At 40.4% G+C, this 26,317-nt stretch overlaps 1 protein-coding gene across 4 annotated transcripts in view; it reads left to right on the forward strand.

The window, feature by feature from the left end:
• Positions 1–26,317, forward strand: part of inpp4b (inositol polyphosphate-4-phosphatase type II B) — a 578,351-nt gene that overhangs the window by 155,512 nt on the left and 396,522 nt on the right. For 3 of the 4 annotated variants that reach the window (XM_017717647.2, XM_037538633.1, XM_017717648.2), the window contains exons 2-3: positions 1,919–2,001; positions 15,044–15,201. In XM_017717647.2, coding sequence (XP_017573136.1) covers positions 15,168–15,201 — 34 coding nt within the window. In that variant the 5' untranslated portion in view covers positions 1,919–2,001; positions 15,044–15,167. Of the gene's footprint in view, positions 1–1,918; positions 2,002–14,880; positions 15,202–26,317 lie in introns of those variants that run through there. The other variant, XM_017717646.2, reaches the window with a different exon arrangement.

A 26,317-nucleotide genomic window follows, 5' to 3' on the forward strand; every position in this document is an offset into this window, starting at 1 on the left:
TATTCAGAAGAAGAAGGCAACTAAGAAAAAGTGGGATAACCAGAGAGATGAAGGAAGTAGGCAGGAGTACTGTGAGGCTAGTCGCATAGCGAAAAGAATGGGGGCAAAGGCAAAGGCTCAGGCCTATGATGAGCTGTATGAGAGGCTGGACAGTAAAGAAGGAGTAAAGGACTTGTATTGCTTGGCTAAACAGAGAGATAGAGCTGGAAAGGATGTACAGCAGGTTAGGCTGATAAAGGATAGAGAGGGAAATGTACTAGTGAGTGAACAGAGTGATGAGTAGATGGAAGGAATACTTTGAAGAACTAATGAATGAGGAAAACAAGAGAGAGAGAGGAGGACAACAGGGGGAGAGATAGTGGATCAGGAAATGCAGAGAATTAGTAAAGTGGAAGTGAGGGCAGTTTTAAAAAGGATGAAGAATGGAAAGGCAGTTGGTCCAGATGACATACCTGTGGAGGTATGGAGATGTTCAGGAGAGAAGGCAGTGGACTTTTTAACCAGGTTGTTTAACAAAATCCTGGAGAGTGAGAGGATGCCTGATGAGTGGAGAAGCAGTGTATTGGTCCCCATTTTTAAGAACAAGGGTGATGTGCAGAGCTACAGTGGTGAGGTGTGCAGTTGGAGTGACAAATGGTTTCAAGGTGAAGGTAAGGTTACATCAGGGATCAGCTTTCAGCCCCTTCTTGTTTGCAGTGGTGATGGAAAGGTTGACAGATGAGGTCAGGCAGGAGGCTCCATGGACCATGATGTTTGCAGATGACATTGTAATCTGTGGTGAGAGTAGAGAGCAGGTGGAAGAGAATCTGGAGAGGTGGAGGTTTGCACTGGAGAGGAGAGGAATGAAGGTCAGTAGAGACAAGACGGAATACATGTGTGTGAATGAGAGGGAGGCAGGTGGAAAGGTGAAGATGCAAGGAGTAAAGGTCGTAAAGGTGGATGACTTCAAATATCTTGGGTCAACCATCCAGAGCAATGGACAGTGTAGAAAAGAGGTGAAGAAGAGGGTGCAGGCAGGATGGAGTGGGTGGAGACGGGTGTCAGGGCTGATGTGTGACAGAAGGATAGCAGCAAGAGTGAAAGGGAAGGTTTACAAGACAGTAGTGCGTCCTGCTATGATGTATGGTCTGTCTAAAAGACAGGAGGCTGAGCTGGAGGTGGAGGAGATGAAGATGCTGAGATTTTCGTTGGGAGTGACAAGGCTGGACAAGATTAGAAATGAGCAGATCAGAGGGACAGTGAAGGTGGAGCAGTTTGGAGATAAAGCCAGAGAGGCCAGGTTGAGATGGTTTGGACATGTGTTGAGGAGGAATAGTGGACATATTGGTCAAAGAATGTTGGAGATGGAGCTGCTGGGTAGAAGGAAAAGAGGTAGACCTCAGAGAAGGTTTATGGATGTAGTGAAGGTGGACATGGAGATGGTTGGTGTAAAGGTAGAGGAGGCTGTGGATAGGGCAAGATGGAGGCAGATGATGCACTGTGGTGACCCCTAAAGGGAGCAGCCGAAAGAAGAAGAAGAAGATAATACCCACAATATGCTCAGAAAGGTCATCATGACATAATTAACCTTGATTTTGATATCACAATGATGTCATATCATTATATCATCCACCTCAATCCAATACCAGAAACATTTTTGTCCACTTGTCTGCTTAAAAATTCTTTCCACTTATAACAACCATTTAACTTGTGCATTCCTTTCCCCTGTTCAGCACCCAGTGATCCTCCTCCGACTCCACTTTTCCTCCCACCGCTGTGCCATTAGTGCTGAGAGGTTAATTTTAGCGCCCCTGTATCTCCACACGCCATCTGTGCTCGCCAATTAGAAATTAGCCCAGGCTGCTGGTGCTGCCAGGGGGGGGCTGATAGGCTGGGTGATGGCCCTCGCTCTGATTCCTCTTTTATTTATGTCCTCCAGGAGTAGCAGCCTTGGGCCTGAGGAGGATGGGCTTGCTGCTGGTGACGGAGATTACAGCAATGCAGTACAGGAGCACTGAATAGGTAAGCTGATTGGATTAAAGGCTGGAGTTTTTCAATAGAGTTGAACTCAGAGACACTTTTGAAAGTAAGGTGGTAACCAAAGTCAAATTTGAGGCAAATTAACTCTCTGAAGTTGCAGCTAGTGATAAAAAAATTCAAGTTCTCCAGTAGTTCAACCTGCTGTCTTGAAAAGAGTACAATTCTGTGTACAGCAGCAACACTCACAAATCTCAGCTTTATGACTCAGAACCCAGGCAGACTTTAGACCTTAGAAGTCACTTTTGTAATATAATAACAAAAGCTGTTTAAATGCACAGCACATTTTTGTTTGATAGTAGTAGTGAAGACATTTCAATTTATATGGAAAGCTATTGCAGCATGTATGATTTTGTTTTATGGAAAGAAAAGCTGTCGTCTAAGTTTTTGCTATGTGTTTGTCATTCGTTGACATTAAAACAATGGAAAAAGTAGGATGTGTGGACTTACATGAATACATGAATATGAAATGTCAATGAAAAATAAAGGTAAATGATGATGAAGAACCTTTACTAGGTAATAACACTGGTATACAGTACAATGGTATTACCTTATTTATTACTATCTTGCTATATCTTTGATTTAAATAAAAGTATAGTGGGTAAGGCTGGGAAACAACAGGTATTCCCATTGTTTAAAAGAGCTATTACCTGGAAGATTTAAGCCTGGATGCTTCAGAGATTTTAATGAATAGTCAACCATCCACAACACTAAAATTTCTGTTATGATTTGTAATGAGCTGCTTTGCTGAACCCCCTGCAAAACTCTGAACTTGCTCTTTAAAAAGTGGAACATAGCAGAAGTTGATTTCAAGTGATTTTGAAGTCTGAATTGATGCATTGATTTTGCTCCTCTAATCTATTTATTTTGCTGTGCCTTGTTTTATTCTGAGGTTTTGTGTGACTTTAATAAAACCAATGTAATTGTTGCTTTATGAAGTTTATTTTTTTAGTTGAACTAACAATTTTTTACAGTGTGTTTCTGTAGGCAATGTTGCCATCTTCTTCCCCACCATGTTCTTATATCTAACATCTAGTATAGACTCACCGGCCACTTTATTAGGTACTTTATTAGGTCTTCAATTGCTTGTTAACACAAACAGCTAATCAGCCAATCACATGGCCACAACTCAATGCATTTAGGCATGTAGAGGTGGTCAATACAACTTGCTGAAGTGTAAACCAAGCATCAGAACGGGGAAGAAAGGTGATTTAAGTGACTTTGAACATGGTTGTTGGTGCCAGACGGGCTGGTCTGAGTATTTCAGAAACTGCTGATCTACTGGGATTTTCACACACAACCATCTCTAGGGTTTACAGAGAACGGTCCAAAATAGAGAAAATATCAAGTGAGCGGTCAGTTGTGTGGACGAAAATGCCTTGTTGATGTGAGAGGTCAGAGGAGAATGGGCAGACTGGTTCGAAATGATAGAAAGGCGACAATAACTCAAATAAATAAACAAAATCTCTGAGGAAAGTTTCCAACACTTTGTTGAAAGTACGTCAAGAAAAATTAAGGCAGTTCTGAAGGCAAAAGGGGGTCCAACCTTTTAGTAGCAAGGTGTACCTAATAAAGTGGGAGTGGCAGGTGAGTGTATGTCCCTGACAATTAGCAGATCCTCTGGATCCTTTTTTCTGACTGATGTCAGAGAGACTTTGTGCTATCGATCAGTGGTGTATCTCCCTGATCTTTCCTCTGTATGATCCCAGCGCCTGTGGGATCTATTTTATCTTATTTCTAAACTTGTCCCACTTGTATCCTCACTGCACTATCCGGCATGGCCTAGAGGAAGATGGCTTTGCCTTTTGAATCTTGGTTCTTCTCAGTGGTTCTTCCTCATTCTCTTAGAGAGTTCTTCCTTTTGAGTCTTGGTTCTACTCAGTGGTTCTTTTGCATGATCTTATCGAGTTTTTCTTTTTGAGTCATAGTTTTTCTTGGTGGTTCTTCCTTATGCTCTCATAGAGTTCTTCCATTTGAGTCTTCGTTCCTCACAGTGGTTCTTTCACACTCTCTTAGAGAGTTCTTTCTTTTGGGTCTTGGTTCTAGTGGTCCTTCCACATGCTTCTAGAGAATTAATCCTTTTTAGTCTTGATTCTTCTCAGTGGTCCTTTCTCATGTGATTTCTCTTAGTGTTTCTTCCTCATAATCTTACAAAGTTTTTTCTTTTGAAACTTGATTCCTCACAGTGGTCATTTCTCATGCTTTCAGAAAGTTCTTCTTATTGAGTCATGGTTCTACTCAGTGGTTCTTCCTTGTGCTCTTAGAGAGTTTATCCTTTTGAGTCTTGGTTCTACTCTGTGGTCCTTTCTCATCCATTCAGAGAGTTCTTCCTTTTGAATCTTGGTTGCTCAAAATAGTTCTTCTTAATGATCTTAGAGAGTTTATCCTTTTGAATCTTGATTCCTCCCAGTGGTTCTTCTTCGTGTGCTCTTGGGGTTTTTCTTTTGAAGTTTTATTTTCTCTTAGTGTTTCTTCCTCATGCTCTTAGAAGTTTTATTCTTTTGAGTCTTGGTTCCTTGCACTGGTTCTTTCTCATGATCTTGTGGATTTTTTTTCAGTCTTAGTGTCTCTTAGTAGTTCTTCTTCATACTCTTGGAGAGTTCTTCCTTTTGAGTATTGGTTCTACTAAGTGGTTCTTCCACATGCTTGTAGAAAGTTTATCCTTTTGCGTCTTGCCTCTATTCAGTGGTTCTTCCACATGCTAGTAGCCAGTTGTTCCCAACAATACCCTTCTTTGCAATTCTCATCACAGGACTTGACCTGCACAAGTAGAGAAGCTGTTATAGGACCATGTCTATTGTAATGAGAGAAAAAACAACATGATGCATATAACATTGAATTAAAAAGGGATGGATAAAAAAAATTAATTAACAGCAGCAGAGTACAACCAAATGTCAACAGAGGACTATAATGAAAGGTACGGGGATACGTTCTACCACCACTCCATCTGTGTCTTTGTTCACTCAGATATCAGCAAAGTGCTCAGGGCAATATTTTAGTTATTTCAAAGGCCAAGTCTGATTGTGTTTTTTTTTCTGTATTCTCTTTGTCATTGTTTGGAAGTTTTGGGAAAGTTTTTGGCCCTTTAATGTCTGCTACCTAAATGACAGTCCTGTTCATGCTGGTTCAACCATGTTGCGGCACAGTACAATTTTCATGCCGACTTTTTAGCCTCCAGCTCACAAAGCTGCTATGGCTCGGCCTGCTGCATGTCTATATGTTTGTGTGGGTGAGGGATTTGGAGCACTTCAAAGTTGTCAGAGCCATTTCTCCCAGCCCAACACCTGAAGGAAAGAGTGAGAGAGAGTGTGCAGATGGTGAATGAAAGAGATGGAGGGAGCAGTGAAACATAAAGTAGAGACAGACATGCTACACTGTTGTCAGAAAGAAAGAGAGGGAGAGAGAGAAGTAGATGGTCTGTGAGATTAGGAATAACAAGAAGTCGAAGTGGGCCGCATACCAGCTGAAATTCTGCCGCAGGTGTGAGATTTGTCATAACAGTTGTGCTGATATGCCACAAAGAAACACCTAACATTAAACTTTTTGGCCAAATAGGTGGGCTAGGGGTGTTTCTGCCATGTTTTAAATAAAAATGAAAATGCAATAGATGCTCAGTCATTCCCTGCTGTCTAGTCCATTGCATCTAAAGTAGGTCACTTTGTTTGGAGGCAGCTGACATAAAGCAATGGCTGGACCTTAGGGGTCAGCTTTAGCCTAACATGGACACAGAGCTCTTCTATTTACTGTCTAAAATATGCATCTAAAATTGCTTTACTTGAATATGTATACCATTTTGGAGACCCTTGATATGTACTGATATTTTAATAATGCTGTGATATAATTTTGGCTCTGTTACCCACCATTATGAAGAAAAAAAATTAAGAAAGAAGTGCAAGGATGACTGGGAGAAAAAGAAAAAAATCAAGTGAGTTTTATTCCTCATTACAGAACAGGAGTGAATTCTTCAGGTTTGTCTCTGAAGTTCTGAACAGGCAGCAGGTGCTCTGTCAATATAGGGGAAGTTAAAAAGAATGAGCAATAAGTCTGACATGATGATAAATCAATAGCCATCTTACCTATGTCTCGTTTGAAGGGAAGAGAGGAGTGGACAGTGGAACGGGCCGAGTTTGGCTGGGGAGACTGATTGAGCCCCTCTGTAGCCTAAAGATATTACATGGGCCCCAGGGCACACAGCTGCAATATTGCATTTGAGCAGTGAGCTATAGGGAACACTCAGGATAGAGATGGCCTGTATTAAATTCCAGTGGGGCTGTGGACTCTTTGGCATTTTGGCCAATTGCTCTTATTTTAGGTCTTTATGGCTGCTCAAGTAACTAAGCAAGGGGCCAGAGAACAAGGGTCTTTTTACAAAATCCAAGATCTTTCAACCTTTGTAAGCTGAGTTTTTAATGCAGTCAGTGGAGACCAAGTAGCCTTTCTTCACAATGTCTTGAATGACCTAATGCATTACTGATGCCATTGATCCTTTGACATCTCTGTCCTTCATGACAATTTTTCCACCAGGGGGCACTATCTGAATGAATACCCCTCAGTAGAGAATGCTCAAACCCCATTCTAAAACCATATCAGATGTATTATATACAGAAAACTATATACTCTAAGGATGAATTGCCACAGAGTCTCTCATTTCCCTGCCATCTTTTATGGAAACCAGTGGTGTTATTAGGATCTTATACACCTCAATGTAAAGAAAGTCCAATGAAAATTACTTTCAATGAACTAACAATAACATTGTCCTTTGCTTGTTTACTTGTTATTATAAGCACAAAATGTAAATGCTCTCAGGGCATGCCGCTAGCACTAACATTAACCCAACATTAACCCAACTGTTTACATTATATGCTTTAGAATACCCATTATCATTGTTAAAATGCTAATGAAAATATCATCTTACAGGTTGTGAAGGATCCATCCATCTGGCAATAGATGCCAGGTCTGTCTCTGTAGTGTTGATGGAAGCTAAATGGTGAAGTATTCCGTTCAGAAATTGGATATTTCTGGGAGTCATAAGTGTATAGCTGTGTCTGTACCTGTAGAAGGGACCAAATGAAGACTTCAGCAGGCCGAATCAGCATGCATCTCGGGCTTTGGACCCACTTTGGCCTCGAGCCCCACTGCAATTGCCCCTGCTGTTCCCCCAGTATTAACCCCACTGGGTTGTGATTTGTTGGTGTTTATTTCTTGTCAGAGAGCAGCTTGTCAGGCTTTGAAAAAACATCCTTTGAATAAAATCGCTCAAATCAAATTAAATCGATTCTTAATCTCTTTATTTGTGGTAAAGAACACTATATAGGAGAACTACTATAAGGACGACAACAAGTGAACTAAACAACAGTAACATTGCACAGGTTTGCTTACCACTCTATGACAGTAGTCCCATTCAGTTGCATGTGACATTATGGTCGTTCAATGTTTGCTAGGTTACACTGACTGTAACTGAAATGGACACCTATTTGTGTTTTAGGGCTGAGTACATTGGCCATTACTATTGAGTACACGAGCCAATTTAGTGTTTAAGTGTCTGAATAATATGGAATTCCAGAGTGAGTTTTTAGGGCACCATAAAATCCCACAGTGGACTAATTTCCAACACCATAAATCACTACATCTGCTGAATGTGTACCAAAGTCGACTGTGAGTCTCATTGCAGTACAGAGAAATGTTGGTTAATGTTAACCGTGACTGTTGTACCACTTTATATGAAGCTTTTCAGACTCTCTCAGCTCAACTTTCTGGAGACAGAGCAGCTTCTCAAAACATTAAGCTATTGATGTTGGTTTGGTTAAGTGGCTAGTAAATAGTGTTGCAGGTTATGATGTGAAAATGTCTTAATGATTTGATTGATTTAATGCTATTTAGAAAAGTAAATAGTTCTCCCCTGTACAATACCAGTGAGGGAGTGTAAAAATTCACTGGAAATTATTTACTATATTGTCAAACATTAAAAAAAAATGAGTCTCAATATTGTGCACTTTGTAGTTAATACTGCATGGTCTCAGGTCTAGCCAGCATATCGTTCTTTTAAGTTTATCTGACCTTTTTCCACCTGGTTAACAGAGTGAGCCTTGATCTCTTTAGCTGAAATATGGAGGCCTTGGAATAACGGCTGCAACAGCAGAGCTGATTTTGACCTCAATGACCCCTCTCAGTATTTCCATTCTATCTCATTACGTTGCTCGCTGGATCATTATTCTCTTTATTAAAACATATTGGCCAAACTCTGCAGTAGAAGGAAAGAATAGGCCTGTGTAAATGGCGCCTGCTGCTCTCTCTCTATTAGACAAGCCCCTCTAGCCTTCGTTCCCAATAATTACCTTCCTCTGTGTTCCTCTCTCTTAATGGTAAGTCAATGCTATTGACAGCACAGGCTTTACAAGAAACGTCTTGCCGCCTGTTCAATGAAGCTATATTCGCCAGATCCTCTGAAGTACAGAATGAGAAAAGAGGTGAAGCCTTAAAAATAATTCAATGAAAAAGACTAACATTCGTGGACTGGGTGTGCTGTCTTTTTTAAAGACATCTGGTGCATACAGTTTCATACATGGAGTTTTGGTGATGGTGTTTGTTCTCCGTTGGTTCTGTGATGCAGTTTGTTCTTTCTAGTTTTGATGTTATGCATGTTTTTGGGTGATGGAGTTTGTTGTTTCTGGTTTTGGTGACAGAATTTGTGATCTTTGGTTTTGGTGATGGAATTTGTACATCTGTAGTTTTGGTGATGCACTTTGCTCTCTCTGGTTCCGGTATCAGTTGGTTTTCTTTGACTTTGGTAACAGAGGTCACCTTTGAATTTAGTGATAGTTCGTTTTAGTTATGGATTTGACGATGGTGTATGTTTCTCTAGTTTTGGTGATCTGGTGGTTTGTTCTCTGCATTAGTGCTTTTGGGAATCCCGAAACAGTATATATTTTTGGTTTAGGATCAAGCAAACATGTGGACCATCTGGTGGTCCCTGAAAACCTATTTGAGAACTACTCAATCATTGTGGTGATGGATTTGTTCTCTCTGGTTTTGGTATTAGTTGGTTCTCTTTGACTTTAGTAACAGAGTTTATCTTTGAATTTGGTGATAGAGCTTGTTCTCTATGGTTTTAGTGATGGTGTATGTTTCTCTAGTTTTGGTGATCTGGTGTTTTGTTTTCTGCAGCAGAGGTTCTTCCTTGGGAACCCTTAAAAATAATATATATTTTTTTGCCTTTTCTCCATGTTTTAGGAATTAATCTATATTGGTCTTTCATTTTTTTCTCTATTATTTTGGCAATGGATTTTTTTCTCTATGGGTTTGATGGTGGAATTTGTTCTCACTGATTACAATGATGGAATTTGTACCTCTGTGGTTTTGGTGATGGACATCATTCTCTCTGGTTTTGGTATCACATTGTTCTTTTTGACTTAGTGATAGAGTTTATCTTTGAATTTGGTGGTAAAGTTGTTCTCTGTGGTTTAGTGATGAAGTTTGTTTATGGTTTTGATGATGATGTATGTTTCCCTAGGTTTGGTGATCTGGTCTTTTTTCCACTTGGCAGTGTTTCTCCTTTGGAAACCCCCAAACAGTATTTATTTTTTGCTTATTCTTGACGGTTTAAAAAAATTGAGATGAAGTATGGATCATCTGATGGTCCCTGAAAGCCTGTTTGAAAACTGTTCTATGGGTTTAGTGATGCAGTTTGGTCTTTGTTGTTTTGGCCATTGAGTTTGTTCTCTATTATTTTGGCCATGGAGTTTGATTCTGGTGATGGAATTTATTCCTTCAGGTTTTGGTGATTTGGTGTGTTTACTTGTTTTTGGTTATGGGGGTTTATTGTGCTTTAATGTGGTTAGTCTTGCCGAGGAGGTTTGCTGCATCCTCTTTGCATCTTAGTGAGATATGGGTGCATTGGCAGCTTCAGGTGGAGTTCTCTCAGAGGCTGTCAGAGTCTGGCAGGGTTTCAGTGGTCCAGGCGGGATCAGTGCAGCAGCGGGGCTGCTTGATGGCATGCTGGAGTGGGTGTGGAATTTTAAAGAGCACTGAGAGTTGCTTGGATTGGTAAATCTGGGAGAGAATAGAGGTGCTCTATACTGAATAGCTAAAAAGACCGTATTTGCCCCCCCCCACCCCCGTTTCTTTTTTTAGCATTCATTTGAGCTCCCTCCTCCTTTTCTCTGTTCCATGTCTTTTTAGCATGCCTTTGAGCTCTCCCCCCCCCCCCCCCCCTCCCTCTCTCCATTTCCCTCATCCAGGACTCTTTATTGATCTCTGTCCTCGGCTTCTGTCAGTCTGGCCTTAATCAGACGCATATTGCTTTACAAGGAACAGATCTGAATGTTAAGACGTAGAGTGGACTGTGTGTGTGTTTGAGTGTAAGTGTTTAGAAATGTGTGTAATTTTTAAAAAAAATATCCTAATCACAGTTAATCCTAGGGCTGCACCAATATGGGAATTGCTGTGCCAGAGACAATTTCCAATATGTTTTATGTACATATCTGTTGATGCTATTATATAAATCTATATAGTATTTGAGCAAATATAATTTTGAAATATTGATCAAATATAGAAATTTCTCTAATTTTTTAAGCAGTTATTTGGGTATCGATATAAATGCAATCTCATTGTGCATCTCTACTTATTCTCAAATAATCTTAAACTGGGGGCTCTCGAGTGGTGCAACTGTCTAAGCATTGTCCCTATCATCAGTATAGTGGTTGGTGCTTTCCTTTAAGTGTGTTAAGCTGCCCAATTGCAGTTACAACAGTTTAAAAAGATCCATTGGCCTGTACTAGATTTTGCCCACCTAGTGCTGGTGGTATCATGTGACTGGGGAGTCATAACTAGCGGGTGGAATCAGGGACTTCTAAATTGATACATGGTATTAAAAATTGATGTATTATTGTGACAAATAAATGGCATAGCATATATGATATACAGTACTGTGCAAAACTCAAAGACCACTCTTATTTATTTTCCTGTCAAAACAGCCATCAAGTAAAACTATTTATTTTTCAGGGGATTTGCATGTTCAGTTTCTAAGGAGATTTGATCTATTTGCAATAAGTATTAATAAACTACTTGCATAAGGAGGAAAATGGTCAAAGGATGGTCTGAAAGGATGTGTAGCTGTGAAGAAGCCCTTACTGAGAAAAGAAAACACAAAAAATGAAGACAATTTGCAAATCAAAGAAACTGCTGAAGAATGGACTGACCACCCTAGAATCCAGACCTCAGCATCACTGAATGTGTTTGGAATTAATTGGATGATGAGACACAGAAAATGCAACCAACTTCCAAGAATGAACTTTGGAGGTGTGGAAAAATATCCCTGCAGAGTCAAGTCTCCTGAACAGAATGGAAGCTGTGAATAAAGGGCAAAAATGTTATTAGATTTAGTTCTTGAGTCTTCTGTGTAATTGTTTTCATATATCTTCAGCTTTTTGCTCAAACTGAAAAATGCATAACCTGTTCCTAATGGCTATTTTGACTGGAAATGTCATATGCACCTTCGGCGTTACATATATTACCTTTACAGCTTTCTTCAGCTGGTTTTCAAGATATCAGTGAGTTGACTGAGTTGAAAGTACTGCTAATGGTTTGTAGCTTTTGCCTCCCATTGTGAAACTAAATGTACCTAAACTTGTAGTAATTCTTAATTTTTTAACACTGACTCTTCAGCAGATGTCATTGCAGTTCATTCTGTCCAGAGGTTCACATTTTCTAAAGCTCTCTTGAAGCCTTAAAAATACTTTGTGTAAAGGTTTGACCTAAAGAATACATCTTACTCATAGCATGGCTCTCTCGACAGTGAAAATGTATTAGCTGCAGACCCTTGCGCAGTGAGGTTTTCACTGAACTCTCTCTTGACAAATGATTCTGGTGTGTGAGCAGTCAGAATGTGGGTGGTATCTTGTAGAATGTACTAGGGTTATGGGCTGTGGTGGCTTGAAAATGGGAATAAACAGCTACATTTAAGCAGTTGAAAAAGGGCCTAATCACTTCAGAAGCTCATGCTGGGTTTCCTCCAGCATTTTGGAGGCAAAATGTGCTGTTTTGCAGAATAAAGCAACGTTTTGGGTGAGCTGTAATTGAAATTTGCAATTGTGTATGGCAAAAAAAAAAAAACACAGAATTTTTGCACGACTCTATTAGCCTGTTTTATCTAATAAGAAACCATCTGTGGCATCAGAAGGTCAGAACAACAGCCCACTTGTAAATGTTTAGCAGTGATTGTTTGAAGCAGTGACATGTCTGATTAAATTTAACGGCCCAATTAAAAGTGCCAGAACCACTTAACTTCATGCCAGGAGCAGACTGTTGTGACGCGGTTGGATTGAATGTGGTCAGGTTGGGTAAAACGTTTGTCACCACTGGATGACTGGATGAGTGCTTTTAGTCACATTATTAGACTGTGCATGACTGCTGCCTTTAGCTAAACAATACAGAATAATGTCAATAATTGTCATTTTAATGCTGCTTTTATGTGTTGGTGGTAGACAATTGACGGCGAACTGGATATTCTCTTGTTTCTGACACCATTAGCATCAACCTTCCACAGACTGCACTGATAAGTAGAACATTGCACTGAGAGTTTGTTTTTCCCAACTTTTGACCACAGCAATAAACTTAAAAAAACTTAAAACGTCCACTTTTTTCCAGTATTATACAACAAAGTCCTCTTTTTCCATCTTAAAATAACAATCTACACTGCTCTGATAATCATCCATTGTCACCAGTGACGCTGTCACCATGCCAAAATTTGCTTGGCTTCTTGCCACCATTGGTCACGCACTGCTGAGAGGTGCAGAATGATGTTTTTTTAATGCGCTGACATGTGAACAAAGCATAAGAAACTGTCCGTGTCCCCCAAACTGTGAATAGCCCTATTTACCATGTTGTCCATTCCCAGGCCTCCCCATGATTGTGATTGGTCCTAATCACTATGACATTCATTCTGAGATCACCCCTAGACTGTGATTAGTCCTAATCACCATGCTGTTCATTCTGAGATGGCCCCTAGACTGTGGTTAATCCTATTTAGCATGCTGTTCATTCTGAGACCCCCCTCTGACTGTGATTAGCCTTACTCACAATGTTGTCCATTCCCAGACCTCCCCCAGACTGAGCTTAGTCCTAAACACCATGTTGTTCATTCTGAGACCTCCCCCAGACTGTGGTTATTCCTAATCAGCATCAGCATGTTGTTCATTCTGAGACCTTCCCCAGACTGTGATTAGTCCTAATCACCATGCTGTTAATTCTGAGACCTCCCCAGACTGTGATTAATCCTAATCACCATGCTGTTCATTCTGAGACCTTCCCCAGACTGTGATTAGTCCTAATCACCATGTTGTTCATTCTGAGACCTCCCCCAGACTGTGATGAGTCATAATCACCTTGTTTTTCATTCTGAGACCTTCCCCAGACTGTGATTAGTCCTAATCACCATGTTGTTCATTCTGAGACCTCCTCTTGACTGGGACTAGTCCTAATCACCATGTTGTTAATTCTGAGACCTCCCCAGACTGTGATTAGTCCTAATCACCATGTTGTTCATTCGGAGACCTCCTCTTGACTGGGACTAGTCCTAATCACCATGTTGTTAATTCTGAGACCTCCCCAGACTGTGATGAGTCATAATTCCTTGTTTTTCATTCCGAGACCTCCTCCTGACTGTGATTAGTCCTAATCACTGCATTGTTCATTCTGAGACCTCCTCCTCACTGCAATTTGTCCTAAGCATTGTACTGAGGAAAGAGGATGGATGAGGACTGAATCTCAATCTCATGTTAAATCATAGGTTTTATCTCATGCTAAAAGTTCTTTAGCCGTGATTTAATTCATCCCTTCAACACTAACAGTCTGTATGTGCATTCACACTTCTTCATTCTCACTATGTAAATTGTTTTCATCATACTTACAGAGTATTTTATAGTATACTCTCAGGAGTAAGTCGTATAAAGATAAAATGTTATGAGAGGTTCTTTAAAGAACCATATACAACAGTTTTTCTATCATAGAGAAGCAATGTTTTACTATGCAATGAATCATTTATGCATTCCAGTCATTACGATTGTCGTTGTTCAGTATAAAACAACTGCCTTCACGTAAGAAACCTTGAAGAAATGCTTTCAATGGGTGCAAAGTTACTGAATAAGACATCTAAAGCTTAATAACTGAAACAAGCTCAAGTTAAAGGGTTAAAGGACTCATTTTGCTCATGAGACAATTTCTGGACTTTCTTTCAAGTACAACAAAACAGAGCGTCTGATCTGTTTTCTTTTTAATGCTCATATGAAGATTTGTTAACAGAATGGAGGGTCTTTATTATTATTAAATGAGGGAGAGCCCAGGAGAGATGAAGAGAAAGGGGAGCTGAAACGAGAGGATTAATGTTTCTCTTTATTTATACTCAATGAGAGTAATTACCACACACACACACACACACACACACACACACACACACACACACAGAATGAACTGTTTCTCTGTGAGTTGAGGACTGATGGAGGGATGTCCTGCTTTTTCCAGCTTTTAGGTCCTGCATGTGTCCCTGTACTGCAAACTGCTCTCTCTCTCTCTCTCTCTCTCTCTCTCTCTCTCTCTCTCTTTCTTTCTCTCTCTCTCTCTCTCTCTCTCTCTCTCTCTCTCTCTCTCTCTCTCTCTCTGTGCATGGCTCACCTGCTGTGGGGGAGACTGTGTATGAGGACCTCAGCTTTTACTAATTATCTTCTGATTTCTTTAAGTATGTAGACAGAGAGGAGGAGAAAAAGAAAGCAGAAAGAGGAGGAGAGGAGAGAGAGAGCAAGCAGAGAGAGCAAGAGCTAGTGAGGGAGTTAGCGCAGTGACTGCTCTCACTGACAGGGAGAGAGATTGGTGGATCAAGCGGTGTAGCGGATGTAACATCAGTTCTCCTCTTTCTCTTCATCTCTGTCTCCTCCGTCGTCCCTCTCCTCCCCTTTATCCCTCACTCCTGGACCCCCCCCCCCTCCCCAACCTTCTCTCTTCCAATCCCTCTCGCCTCGTTTCCCCACCCCTCCAGTGTCCTGCGTGTGTTAGTTTTCCTCTATGCTGTCTGAGGGAATTCTGTGAGTGGAGCGTTTCAGGGTTCAGCACCACGGACAGCGCTGGACTGGATTAGTGAGGAATTGTGGGATATTTCTACGATGGAGGCAGACAGTCTGGCATTAGCGGCCACTGGTGAGTCACCGAGCCGCTGTTTTTACTGAACACTCGTCCTTCTCTCCTTCACTCTCTCTGTCTCTTTCTCATACTCTCCCCCTCTCTCTCTCCCTCTCTCTTAGTCGCGACACATTCTTCCCCTCTCTTTCTCTCTGTTATCCTCTGTTCTCTGTTCTTCCTTTTTCCTCTGTTTCTTTTTCACCTCTCCTTCTCCCTTACCCCCCTCTTTCTTTTTCCACTTATTCTTTTCACGTCTTGTTTTTCTCTCTCTTTCTGTCTTTTATCCTTTTTGCACTTTGTTTTGGTCTCTCTTTCTCTGTGTTTATCTCATTCTTTTTATTCTCCTTTTCTATCTCTCTTCATCTCTTGTTCTCTTTTGATCTTTCTCTCTTTACTTTTTTACATTTTCTTGTTCTTTCTCTCTCTTCACTTCTCCTTCTGTCTTTTCTAGCTTTCTAACTTTCTCTATTTGTTCTCTTTCTGTCTACATCTCTCCCTTTTTTCTCTTTGTTTCAGTTCTCTCTCTCTCTCTCTCTCTCTCTATTTCTCTCTCTTTTTTTGCTGTCTCTCACTGTCTTTATATCAGTCCCATTCTTTCTTCCTTTCTCTGTCTGGTTCTGCCTGCTTCATATTCCTCTCTCACTGTCTTTCTATCAGTCTCATTCTCCCTCTCTCGCCCCGTGTCAGTGTTATTTCACTTCTCTTCCCTTCCATTCCGTCATGGTGCGCGTGTGTTTAAGTGTGTGGTGTTGGTGAAGTCTGGTCAGTGAAAGGTGGATGTCCATGCATTCGGGCTGTGTGCAGAATGTTAATGAGATTAGTGGTAGTGTGTGTGTGTGTGTGTGTGTGTGTGTGGGTGTGTGTGTGTATGTGTGTGTGTGTGTTTGTGTGTGTGCACATTCTCAGAGGACGTTTGCTGTAGGTTCCTCATGGCTCACAGACCCACGTGCACACGGACTCTCAGGCGCAATAGCACATTGGAACTGGGACTCAAATGTAGGGGGCGTGGCTTTGTGTTTGTGGTTATACGTTCCGTGTCTGTTTATCTCTCTCTCACTCTCTCTCTCTCTCTCTCTCTCTCTCTCTCTCTCTCTCTCTCTCTCTCTCTCTCAGTATTTCACTTTAATAGACTTAATGGCACATCTGCTTTACACACAGATATACCAAAATGATTATGAAGGGATTGTGATTCAAGAAGTACTACTAGTAATAACAAAATAATAAATGATGTATTACACGCAACAAATATTATATACAATATTTGGAATTAACACAGTGCGTTCTAAACTCACACAGATATGAATACAGATACAAATAAGCATTAATAAAAGTGCCTTTGCCACAGCCTAGTCTCTATCCTGCTAACTTGACCTAAACAAAGCCTCCTTAATCTCTAATCTTCCAGGATCTCGACAGTTTTTATAGCATCATTCAAAAAGCATTTCAAGTGTGTTCCCTATATTTTCATATCAAATCTGAATCCAAATAGGAAAGCAGGTTACCTGATGACACCAGCACAGTTTATATCGTCAAGCACCACTCCTTTTTGATGGTATGCTTTTATAAAGCCATAGACATTCCTGGAATTTAGCGATATACACTGAATTACACTCTCAGTAATAAAGGTAGTAAACTGTCACTGGGGCAGGACCCCTCTTGTCACTGGGGTGGGACCCTCAAGGGTACATCTCAGTATTTTTAGTCAGGTAACATAACTGTACTATAATCCACTGAAACTATATTCTCTAAATTGTACTGACTCCACACACACCCCGTCTTGTCTCCAGCCTTTTTATACTATTGTTCTTTTTTAAAACATTTGGTTATGAAAATGTACAAATATGTATTTTTCCCTGGGAAAAGTTATTTAAGGTTCACAAACGAATGTTAATACCACTGTTGTACCTTTGAGGGAACATTTACAATTTACCTTGATGAAAGAAAAATGGACCTGCATAGAACCTTTATTTCTAACAGTGTAGCAAACATGCATTTAAGTAAACAGATGCGATGCGATGGAATAATATGGCAAAAAAATGTGGCCTGTGCAAAACTTTAAATATGTCAAACAGCAAAATATGTCAGCAAATAAGCAGAAAATGTGCACTAAAATGTACAAAATTTTATCAGTATGTCTTATGAAGGATTGAATTAGTCCTGCACCTGTACAAAGTCAAAGTGAGCTTAATTGTCATTTCTGCTCATCACAGATGTCAGGAAAGGAGCACAATGTAGTTTCTCCAGGACATGATCCTACATTTAGCACAGAACAGCAGCAGACAAGAGTGCAGACAGATAAAAAACGCAACAAATACAACCTACAGTGGGGCAAAAATGTATTTGGTCAGCCACTGATTGTGCAAGTTCTCCTACTTAGAAAGATGAGAGAGGTCTGTAATTTTCATCATAGGTACACTTCAACTATCAGAGACAAAATGAGAGAAAAAAAAATCCAGGAAATCACATTGTAGGATTTGTAAAGAATTTATTTGTAAATTATGGTGGAAAATAATTATTTGGTCACCCACAACCTAGCAAGATTTCTGGCTCTCACAGACCTGTAACTTCTTCTTTCAGAAGCTCTTCTGTCCTCCACTCGTTACCTGCATTAATGGCACCTGTTTGACCTCATTATCTGTATAAAAGACACCTGTCCACAGCCTCAAACGGTCAGACTCCAAACTCAACCACGGCCAAGACCAAAGAGCTGTCGAAGGACACCAGGAAGAAAATTGTAGACCTGCACCAGGCTGGGAAGAGTGAATCTACACTAGGCAAGCAGGTTGGTGTGAATAAATCAACTGTGGGAGCAATTGTAAGAAAATGGAAGCCATACAAGACCATTGATAATCTCCCTCAATCTGGGTCCACGCAAGATCTCATCCCGTGGGGTCAAAATGATCATGAGAGCGGTGAGCAAAAATCCCATAACTACACAGAGGGACCTGATGAATGACCTGCAGAAAGCTGGGACCAAAGTAACAAAGGCTACTATCAGTAACACACTACGCCAAGAGGGACTCAAATCCTGCAGTGCCAGGCGTGTCCCCCTGCTTAAGCCAGTACATGTCCAGGCCCATCTGAAGTTTGCCAGAGAGCATATGAATGATCCAGAAGAGGATTGGGAGAATATCATGTGGTCAGATGAAACCAAAATAGAACTTTTTGGTAAAAACTCAACTCGTCGTGTTTGGAGGAAGAAGAATGCTGAGTTGCGTCCATACCTGCTGTGAAGCATGGGGGAGGAAACATCATGCTTTGGAGCTGTTTTTCTGCAAAGGGGACAGGACGACTGATCCGTGTTAAGGGAAGAATGAACGGGGCCATGTATCGTGAGATTTTAAGCCAAAACCTCCTTCCATCAGTGAGAGCATTGAAGATGGAATGTGGCTGGGTCTTCCAGCATGACAATGATCCCAAACACACTGTTCGGGCAACGAAGGAGTGGCTCCGTAAAAAGCATTTCAAGGTCCTGGAGTGGCCTAGCCAGTCTCCAGACCTCAACCCCATAGAAAATTTGTGGAGGGAGTTGAAAGTCCGTGTTACCCAGTGACAGCCCCAAAACATCATTGTTCTAGAGGAGATCTGCAGGAGGAATGAGCCAAAATACGAGCTACAGTGTGTGCAAACCTGGTCAAGACTTACAGGAAACGTTTGACCTCTGGCATTGCCAACAAAGGTTATGTTACAAAATATTGAGTTGAACACCATAATTTCCACCATAATTTACAAATAAATTCTTTAAAAATCCTACAATGTGATTTCCTGGATTTTATTTTCTCATATTGTCTCTCATAGTTGAAGTGTCCCTATGATGAAAACTACAGACCTCTCTCATCTTTCTAAGTAGGAGAACTTGCACAATCAGTGGCTGACTAAATACTTTTTTGCCCCATTGTATATAAGCATGACACAATAAATTCTTCTCGAAATATACATTAACTGCAGTTATACAGCCATTGAGCACAGGACAATTGAGAAAACATCTGTTGGTCCACAGCAGCAATGACCATTTGGTGTGTATTGTTTATTATTGTTGATAATTAACAACAGTTTTGTAATGCAAAGATGAATAAAACTGTAGGCAATACAGATGAAAGTGAAGGGACTGTGCATATAATACGTGAGTTTAAAGGTTCACAGTAAAGTGACTGAGTGTAGAAAGTGCTGCAGATAAAGTGAGTATTATGGCTGAGGTAGTAGTTCAGTGAGAATGTTTGAAGATCATTCAGGTAGATCCGTTCGGCAGTCTGACTGCCTGTGGGAAGAAACTGTTCGTGAATCTGGAAGACTTGGCCCTGAGGCTCCATAGTCTCCTTCCTGTTTGGTGTAGATGGCAGGGAAGCTCGACCCAATGACCCACAGCTGCAGAGCCCAGCAAAACACCAAAAATAACCGTTCTCTGGTTTAATTCTTGCTTTGTATTTAGTGAGAATAAGTGGCTTCACATTGAGCCCAATGACCATCACGTTATTTCAGCTGTATCTGTGACTAGGATAGACTGTAGCTGCGTTTTAAAGCCTAGGCTGCAGCAGAGAAATGCAGCCTATCTTGGCAGCATTGCAGGCCAATCAAAAGTAAAGCATCCTTCATATACAGCCTTAAAATGCAGCCTACACTTTGAGTGATTTCAAGGGCACATCAGCTGTATCCTTACAGGCCTTTGGTACACAAAGCAAAGTAAAAAACAAAGTGACAAAAGTTATGGAAACCAAAGGCATTGGAGCAGAGCTTTTTGTTCACATCCTTGAATTCGTCTCCAATACCTTATGGGGTATAACATGACTGATTATTTAAAGCATTGATACACCATATATCATCCATATATCATATATTATCCATATATTGTATTTTATTTAGAAGCATTTGCATATCTGTAGTTAATTGTACTACATAAGAACATCTCATCCATTTCTGATGAAAGTTGATCCAGGACTGTTCCATTTGTGTGACCAATAGGCTACTAAAGAGGAGTCTTCATAAGATAGTCCTATGAGGACCCGCCCTACTTCAGCTGCAGCCTAGGCTTTGGAACGCAGCTTATGTTTGATATTGAATGTCAGGCCACCTTGATGGAACTTCACTGGTGGGAGAGGGCCAAAATGTTTTAGGTGCAGGTGGGAGTGGGATACACACTTCTGATTTTCTGCAGGGTGAAATCTTGTGGGAGCAGGACTGAAAATACAGTCACACATAGACCTCTAATCTACACTACCCACAGTTGAGGATGGCTGTTTGCAGGACAGCCTGCTTCAGTCTCCTTAGGAAGTGAAGGTGCTGTTGTCAGGGATATGCGCTCGAAGGAACTTGAAATTGCACACTTTCCCCACCACTGTACCACTGATATGCAGAGGGGCGTGAGGCATCTATGACTTCTGAAGTCTACAATCATCTCTTTTGTCTGGGTCACATTCAGAGAAGGATTGTTGTCTTCGCACTGGCGCTCCAGCTGCCTTGCTCTCTGTAAGCTGTCTCATTGTTGGAGATGATGTGATTGCTCTGATGCTTGCCAATGCAGTCATGAGTGAGAAAGTTGTACAGCATAGGACTCTGGGGAGAAGTTATAACCATAATTTCCACTAAAAAGCTCTTTTTAGAATTCTGTGTTATTTGACAAAGATTAAACTTCAGCTTACACTGTGTTTGCTCTCATGTTCACATCAGTGCTTTAGCAAGCACTGTATCAAAATTACCAGAAGAATAGGTAAAATAAGAAAAAACTGGCCTCCCCCAAACCAAGGGGTCGGCAACCTGTGGCTCCCAAACAGCATTTTTACTTGCCTGTTGCGGCTCCACAGCAGAATCAGATTTATAAGTAAAAGTAAAATAATCCTCCTTTGCAGTAAAACCAAGCTCTGCTGATCGTTCAAACACAGTTTTAACAATTAAACTCTGGAATTAATGCATAAGTGCTAGTGCACCAACCTTTAACGCTAGTAGGCAAAGAGGCAAAGAGAAAGTTTTAAGACAAACATTCATAATTTATAAGCACTCCAGCTGATTTCCCTATATGTTTAATCTGCAAAAAGAAACTGTAAAACACCAAAAAATTCTGAAGTCAGTTTCATGTTCGAATGGTCCCATCCCTCTGAAGCCTCAGGCACCATTTAAGGTGGAACAGGAAAATTTGAAAAAGAAGCTGGCGAATGAGATGCTGCCTTTTGAGGAAAAGTTTCCTGCTGGAGATGTGAGAAAATTGCCTGAGTTAAAGGTTTAAGCACAGCAAAGTAAGTCTGACACTGAGACATATTTACAGCCAAGATGGTAAAATCGACATAAAATGTTGGGGCTCCCAGGATGGTATGATTTTTTTCGAAAGGCCAAGACGGCTCTTCTTAACATTTGGGTTGCCGACTCCTGCCCCCAAATAGTTTACTGTTGGATGCTTCTCACTTGCATAAATAGGACTCAGGCCTACAATGATTATATAAACTAGGTACTGGAGGGTAAATGTAAAGCCTGAGCTTCTTTAAGGAGCGCTTTGAGAATGGTTAAGCTATCACACTCACACACATCAAATCACAATATGTTGTGTGTTTGTTTTTATGTTAGTATTTAGTAAACAAACAAACACATATTGCTCAGATAAATAGCTTTACATATCATTTCCTCACCCTACAAGACTTTTGCACAGTACATATTGCAACTGAATCGTTTTAGTCGGTATGCACACAACAAAAACAAACAAATTAGAAAGACATAAGGAGAGAGTACATAATCTGTAGACCCATCTTAGTTGGAAAGGGGTGTGCTGGATATTCTTTCTCCTCCAGGCTGTGACATATTGCAGCACATTTCACAGCAGTAGGCACAGTGAGTTTGTCTTCCTGTATGAACAGTGGTTTTTCATCTTCTGTTGAAGAAATTTTTGTTATTTTGTTGCCGACGATCTTCCTTTCATCTTCCTTTTTTGATATTTTATCTCTCAGTCTCTCTTAGTACCCCATAGTGAGATGAGAAACTTGAGAGAAGTGTCAAAAATCCAGCATTGTTTGTCACTCTCTTCCCAAAGTGCTCGCGTGCGGAGCTAAGTGACGGCTGGTTTAGGCAGCAGTGAAGTGATAATGATAACTGCTTTTGCATGGTTTGCTGTGTGTGTGTGTGTGTGTGTGTGTGTGTGTGTGTGTGTGTGTGTGTGTGTGTGTGTGTGTGTGTGTGTGTGTGAGTGTGCGTATCCATTGAAAAGCTGCATTTGTTTAGCTCTCCTTGTTGACAGAGCAGAGACAGAAGGCAGCCGGCGGAAACCCAGTTGCACTGGCAGCAGGAGCTCAGGTGACCTAGAAAATTCTTTCTCAAGATGCTACGCTAAAACAAACATTAGTCACCCAAACGGGGTCAACGGGCGAATTAAGATGAGTTACACACAGTGCCCGCAGCAACACACACACCCAAGACTGGCCTGGGCCCTGCGTTAAATGCTCATCTGATCTGTGAGAGGTTTGAAGCGAAAGCTCTGTGAAAAAAATAATAAAATAAAGTGTTAGTTGTCCTCTTACACCAGCCAAGGAGTATTGGCTTCTTTAGATTTACACTTGAGCTACGAGGCTAATGCAGTCATAAACGTCTCTATCTGACAAATTAGTGTTGTGCAAATATGCCTAAATCATCAGCCGCTCATCTCAAACCATGTGGAGTTGTTAAGTATTCTTATATAGTGTAGCTTTTGGCATAGTGTTATCTGTAAAATGGACAAATTTGCACTTTTATCTGTTTTTATATAGTACAGTGGGATTCAAGAGTCTAAGAGCCTTAGTGAAAATGTGTTCCTTTGCATTTAATTAGAATGATTTTAATCACAAATCACATTATTTGCATAACAATTGGAATGTAAAGCAGAATCTTTGAACTTATAACATGTCCTTCTTTTGCTGTAATGACAGCGTGCAATTGAGCTGGACTCTCGTCTTGTGCAAAAGCCTCTGTTGAGTACATCAAATGCTGATGACAGTCAAATGATGACAGTCATCTGAACATGTGCTTCAATGGACAGAGATAAGACTCAAAAGAAACCTGACCTTTTTGCACAAAGGCCTCAACATGGTGTCCCAGATTTGCTGAAATTTAACCAGTGAACTAGATACAGTGCAGAATTATGAACATTTCTTCATCGCAAATGTCATAACATTTCTTGGTTTTACATTTTTCAAAATTCTAAAATGTCCCAATGTTTATTTCTAATTTAAAAAAAAAATCTTAATTTGGTCTCAGGCCTTTGGACCTTATAGGCCAAATATGCTCTGTTTATACTTGGTATAAAAATCTCTCTCGCGTGATCAATTCAGGTGTAGCTGTTCACACTTGGCATCTGTCTCAAATGAGTTTCCAGTGATTGGATTTTGTTACAGGAAACAGGAAACTGCTCACATTTACAACGTCAGTATCTTGCTTCGTTTGTCGCCAGATAAAAAATGTAGCACAAGTCCATGTTTGTGCAAAAGAAAGGGACATTATGAATGTTCAGACCACATAAACCGCTAACACAACTTATACAAACAGTAGAGGAAGTGAAAAATGAAGCAAAGCAGCTTCTTTCATCTCTGCTGTGATGATGTAGCTGTTTTAGGCTGGCAAAGATGCTTCAAGACAGTAAATAAGAAATATACAAATATTTTGTGGTCACATGCATGGCTGACTACCTCCAAAGTAGGTTTGAGTGACCAGACCACAATATGTCTCCAAGAAGCATTGTACTCCACTCACACCCGTACTTACCGCTGTCCAGATATGATAGTTGACCAAAGTTCATGTTAATGCCAAGTATGAATGGGTCCACAGTTGCGTGTCATATGATTTCAGAAACCATTCATGTCAACTGTCCAACCAAAACACTGCAACTCCAATTTGTCGCTTTTCAGTTTTTGACATAACTTGAAAATACCTACTGTCCTTCACAGGGGGTAAATTTCAAGATTAATGAACCAAAAGAAATGGCCCAAAGTGACTTGGGGGGGAGGGGAAGTCTGGTTCCATCGACTTGCATAAAAACTAAATTAGTTTTTTCTCTTCTCCTGTAAAGTAACAATTTGGGAGGTTTTGGTCAAATAGTATGCAAGTCTATTTGAGATTACTTACCACCTCAGTACTGTTTGAGGTGAGTGGGTGATGAATTAGGTATCCAGTGTGTTAGCTGTCCTATAGTCCCATAGCTTTAGTACAACACAAAACATTCAACTTTCAGACACTTTTTTCATCTTAACTGATTTACTTTAGGATGAGAGGTAAAAAAAAAGTGTGATTTCAATTTTTTTGCTGTACTATTCCTTCAAGTTGTTCTCTGTACCCTAAAGATCCCCTTCATAAGTTTCTTTAATGTCAACTACAGCCAGTCCTGTTCGATTATGCGTTTTGCTGTGTGATGAGTACAGCGTGTTGCTGTCTCATTAACAGCCACTTCAGGTAATGGGACACTGTGTCAACTGGAAAGGTGTTGTGATTGAATCAAGGCTCATAGAGATTGCAGAGGTGCAAGGGCCAATCACATTGCCCTGAGAGAGAGTGAGAGACCAATCCCTTCTTCAAGTCTCATTTAGGTAGGTGAAGATGGAATGATATTGGAAAGGATGAAGATGAAGATGTTGGTCTCAGGCCGTGGTTGTGGAATATGTATTCATGAAGACGATGGAGAACTGATGAGTGCAATCAGGAGACTGCTGATGGGGACGTGCTCTTTCTGTGTGGAATTAGGAGCACAGGCTGTCTGCATGGGCGCTAAAATGAAAAAAGGCCTCATCCACATTTGTTCCCTTTGGTGTTATGGTATCTCCATTTTTGACATGTTTCAGTTTTTGACATAATATGAAAACACCAGTTAATCTTTACATTGTGTATACATTTTATGATGAATGGATCAAAAGAAATGATCCAAAATGACTTGGAAAAATGACTTACATTAAAAGGAAAGTAGGTTTTTTCCTTCTCCTGTAAAGTTACAATTTTGGAGGTACGGGATTTCCTTCGAAAAACTGCGGTAGGCTGTAAATGTATTTGTAAATGAATTTGTCATTTTAAAAAAATCATGTGGCTTTTTATGTATATAGAAAATGTAAACTCAAAGCCAAAAGTAAAAATGTTGCAAAATATCTTTACACTTGACTGTGGTGGTAAAGGTTGGCCTGTCAATAAAGGCGAGATGTGAAAGCTTGATCCATCTGAGGACCTGCACCTGATTTAGATTGACGAAAGGCATTTTTTTGGCCTGATTCAAAGGTTGTGGGTTCATACCGTGCTGGAAATGGGTCTTTGGCCCATTTCTCTACACAGATAGACTTTAAATATTGAAGATTCCACAAGGGCCGACTAGTGAGTCTTGATCTTCAGTTCCTCCCGCAACTGCTTCCGCTATCACATCTCGCCTAGTGTTTGACGGTCCATTCCAACACCTTGATTTTCTTCCAGTGGAACCAATTTGAGAGTCTCCTTTGCAGTATGTTTTGGATCATTGTTCTGCTGGAATGTCAATCCATGCCAAATCTTCATCATCCTGGTGGATGGCATCAGATTCTTCTCAAGATTTTATTTCTACATGGCTCCATTCAACTTTTGTTTGATGCTTTGGATTCCACTGGTGCCATGAGAAGAGAACCAGTCCCAATCTATTACACCTCACCCAACTTCACTGTAGGTATGGTGTTTTTAGAGTCATATGCAGAGCCATTTCCCCTCCATGGGGCTTCATATTATTGCAGGAAAGTTTGTTTTTTGCCTAACATGACCACTAAAGCAATTTACAGGTTCCCCAGCAAACTTCCAAGATGGCTTGTCTATAGTGGAGTGCACCAGTTGTTTTCAATGGAGCTGTTTTTGAGCCATCCTTGGTTTGGATTGACTCCATACATGCCTCGGCCAAAAGAAAATTATGGTATTGTATTGTTATATTAACCTTTAAAGGTCCAGAGTTATTACTGGTTTGGTGTACATTCATTTGTTTTTCACAATAATGTATATGTAATTATGTAACAACATAATTAATGACATTGTGAAATAAGTAATCAATGAACAAGCTTGAATGAGAAATTAATTTTCGTTATTGTGGCTATTAATAAAGCAATATGTGAAACCAATATTATGGAGACTTTTTGTAGATATTTTTTTAATAACTGCTGATTTAGTGGGTCTTACAAAGAGAAGAAAATTA

This window comes from Pygocentrus nattereri, chromosome 5 (genome assembly GCF_015220715.1).
Source record: "Pygocentrus nattereri isolate fPygNat1 chromosome 5, fPygNat1.pri, whole genome shotgun sequence".
Taxonomy (NCBI): domain Eukaryota; kingdom Metazoa; phylum Chordata; class Actinopteri; order Characiformes; family Serrasalmidae; genus Pygocentrus; species Pygocentrus nattereri.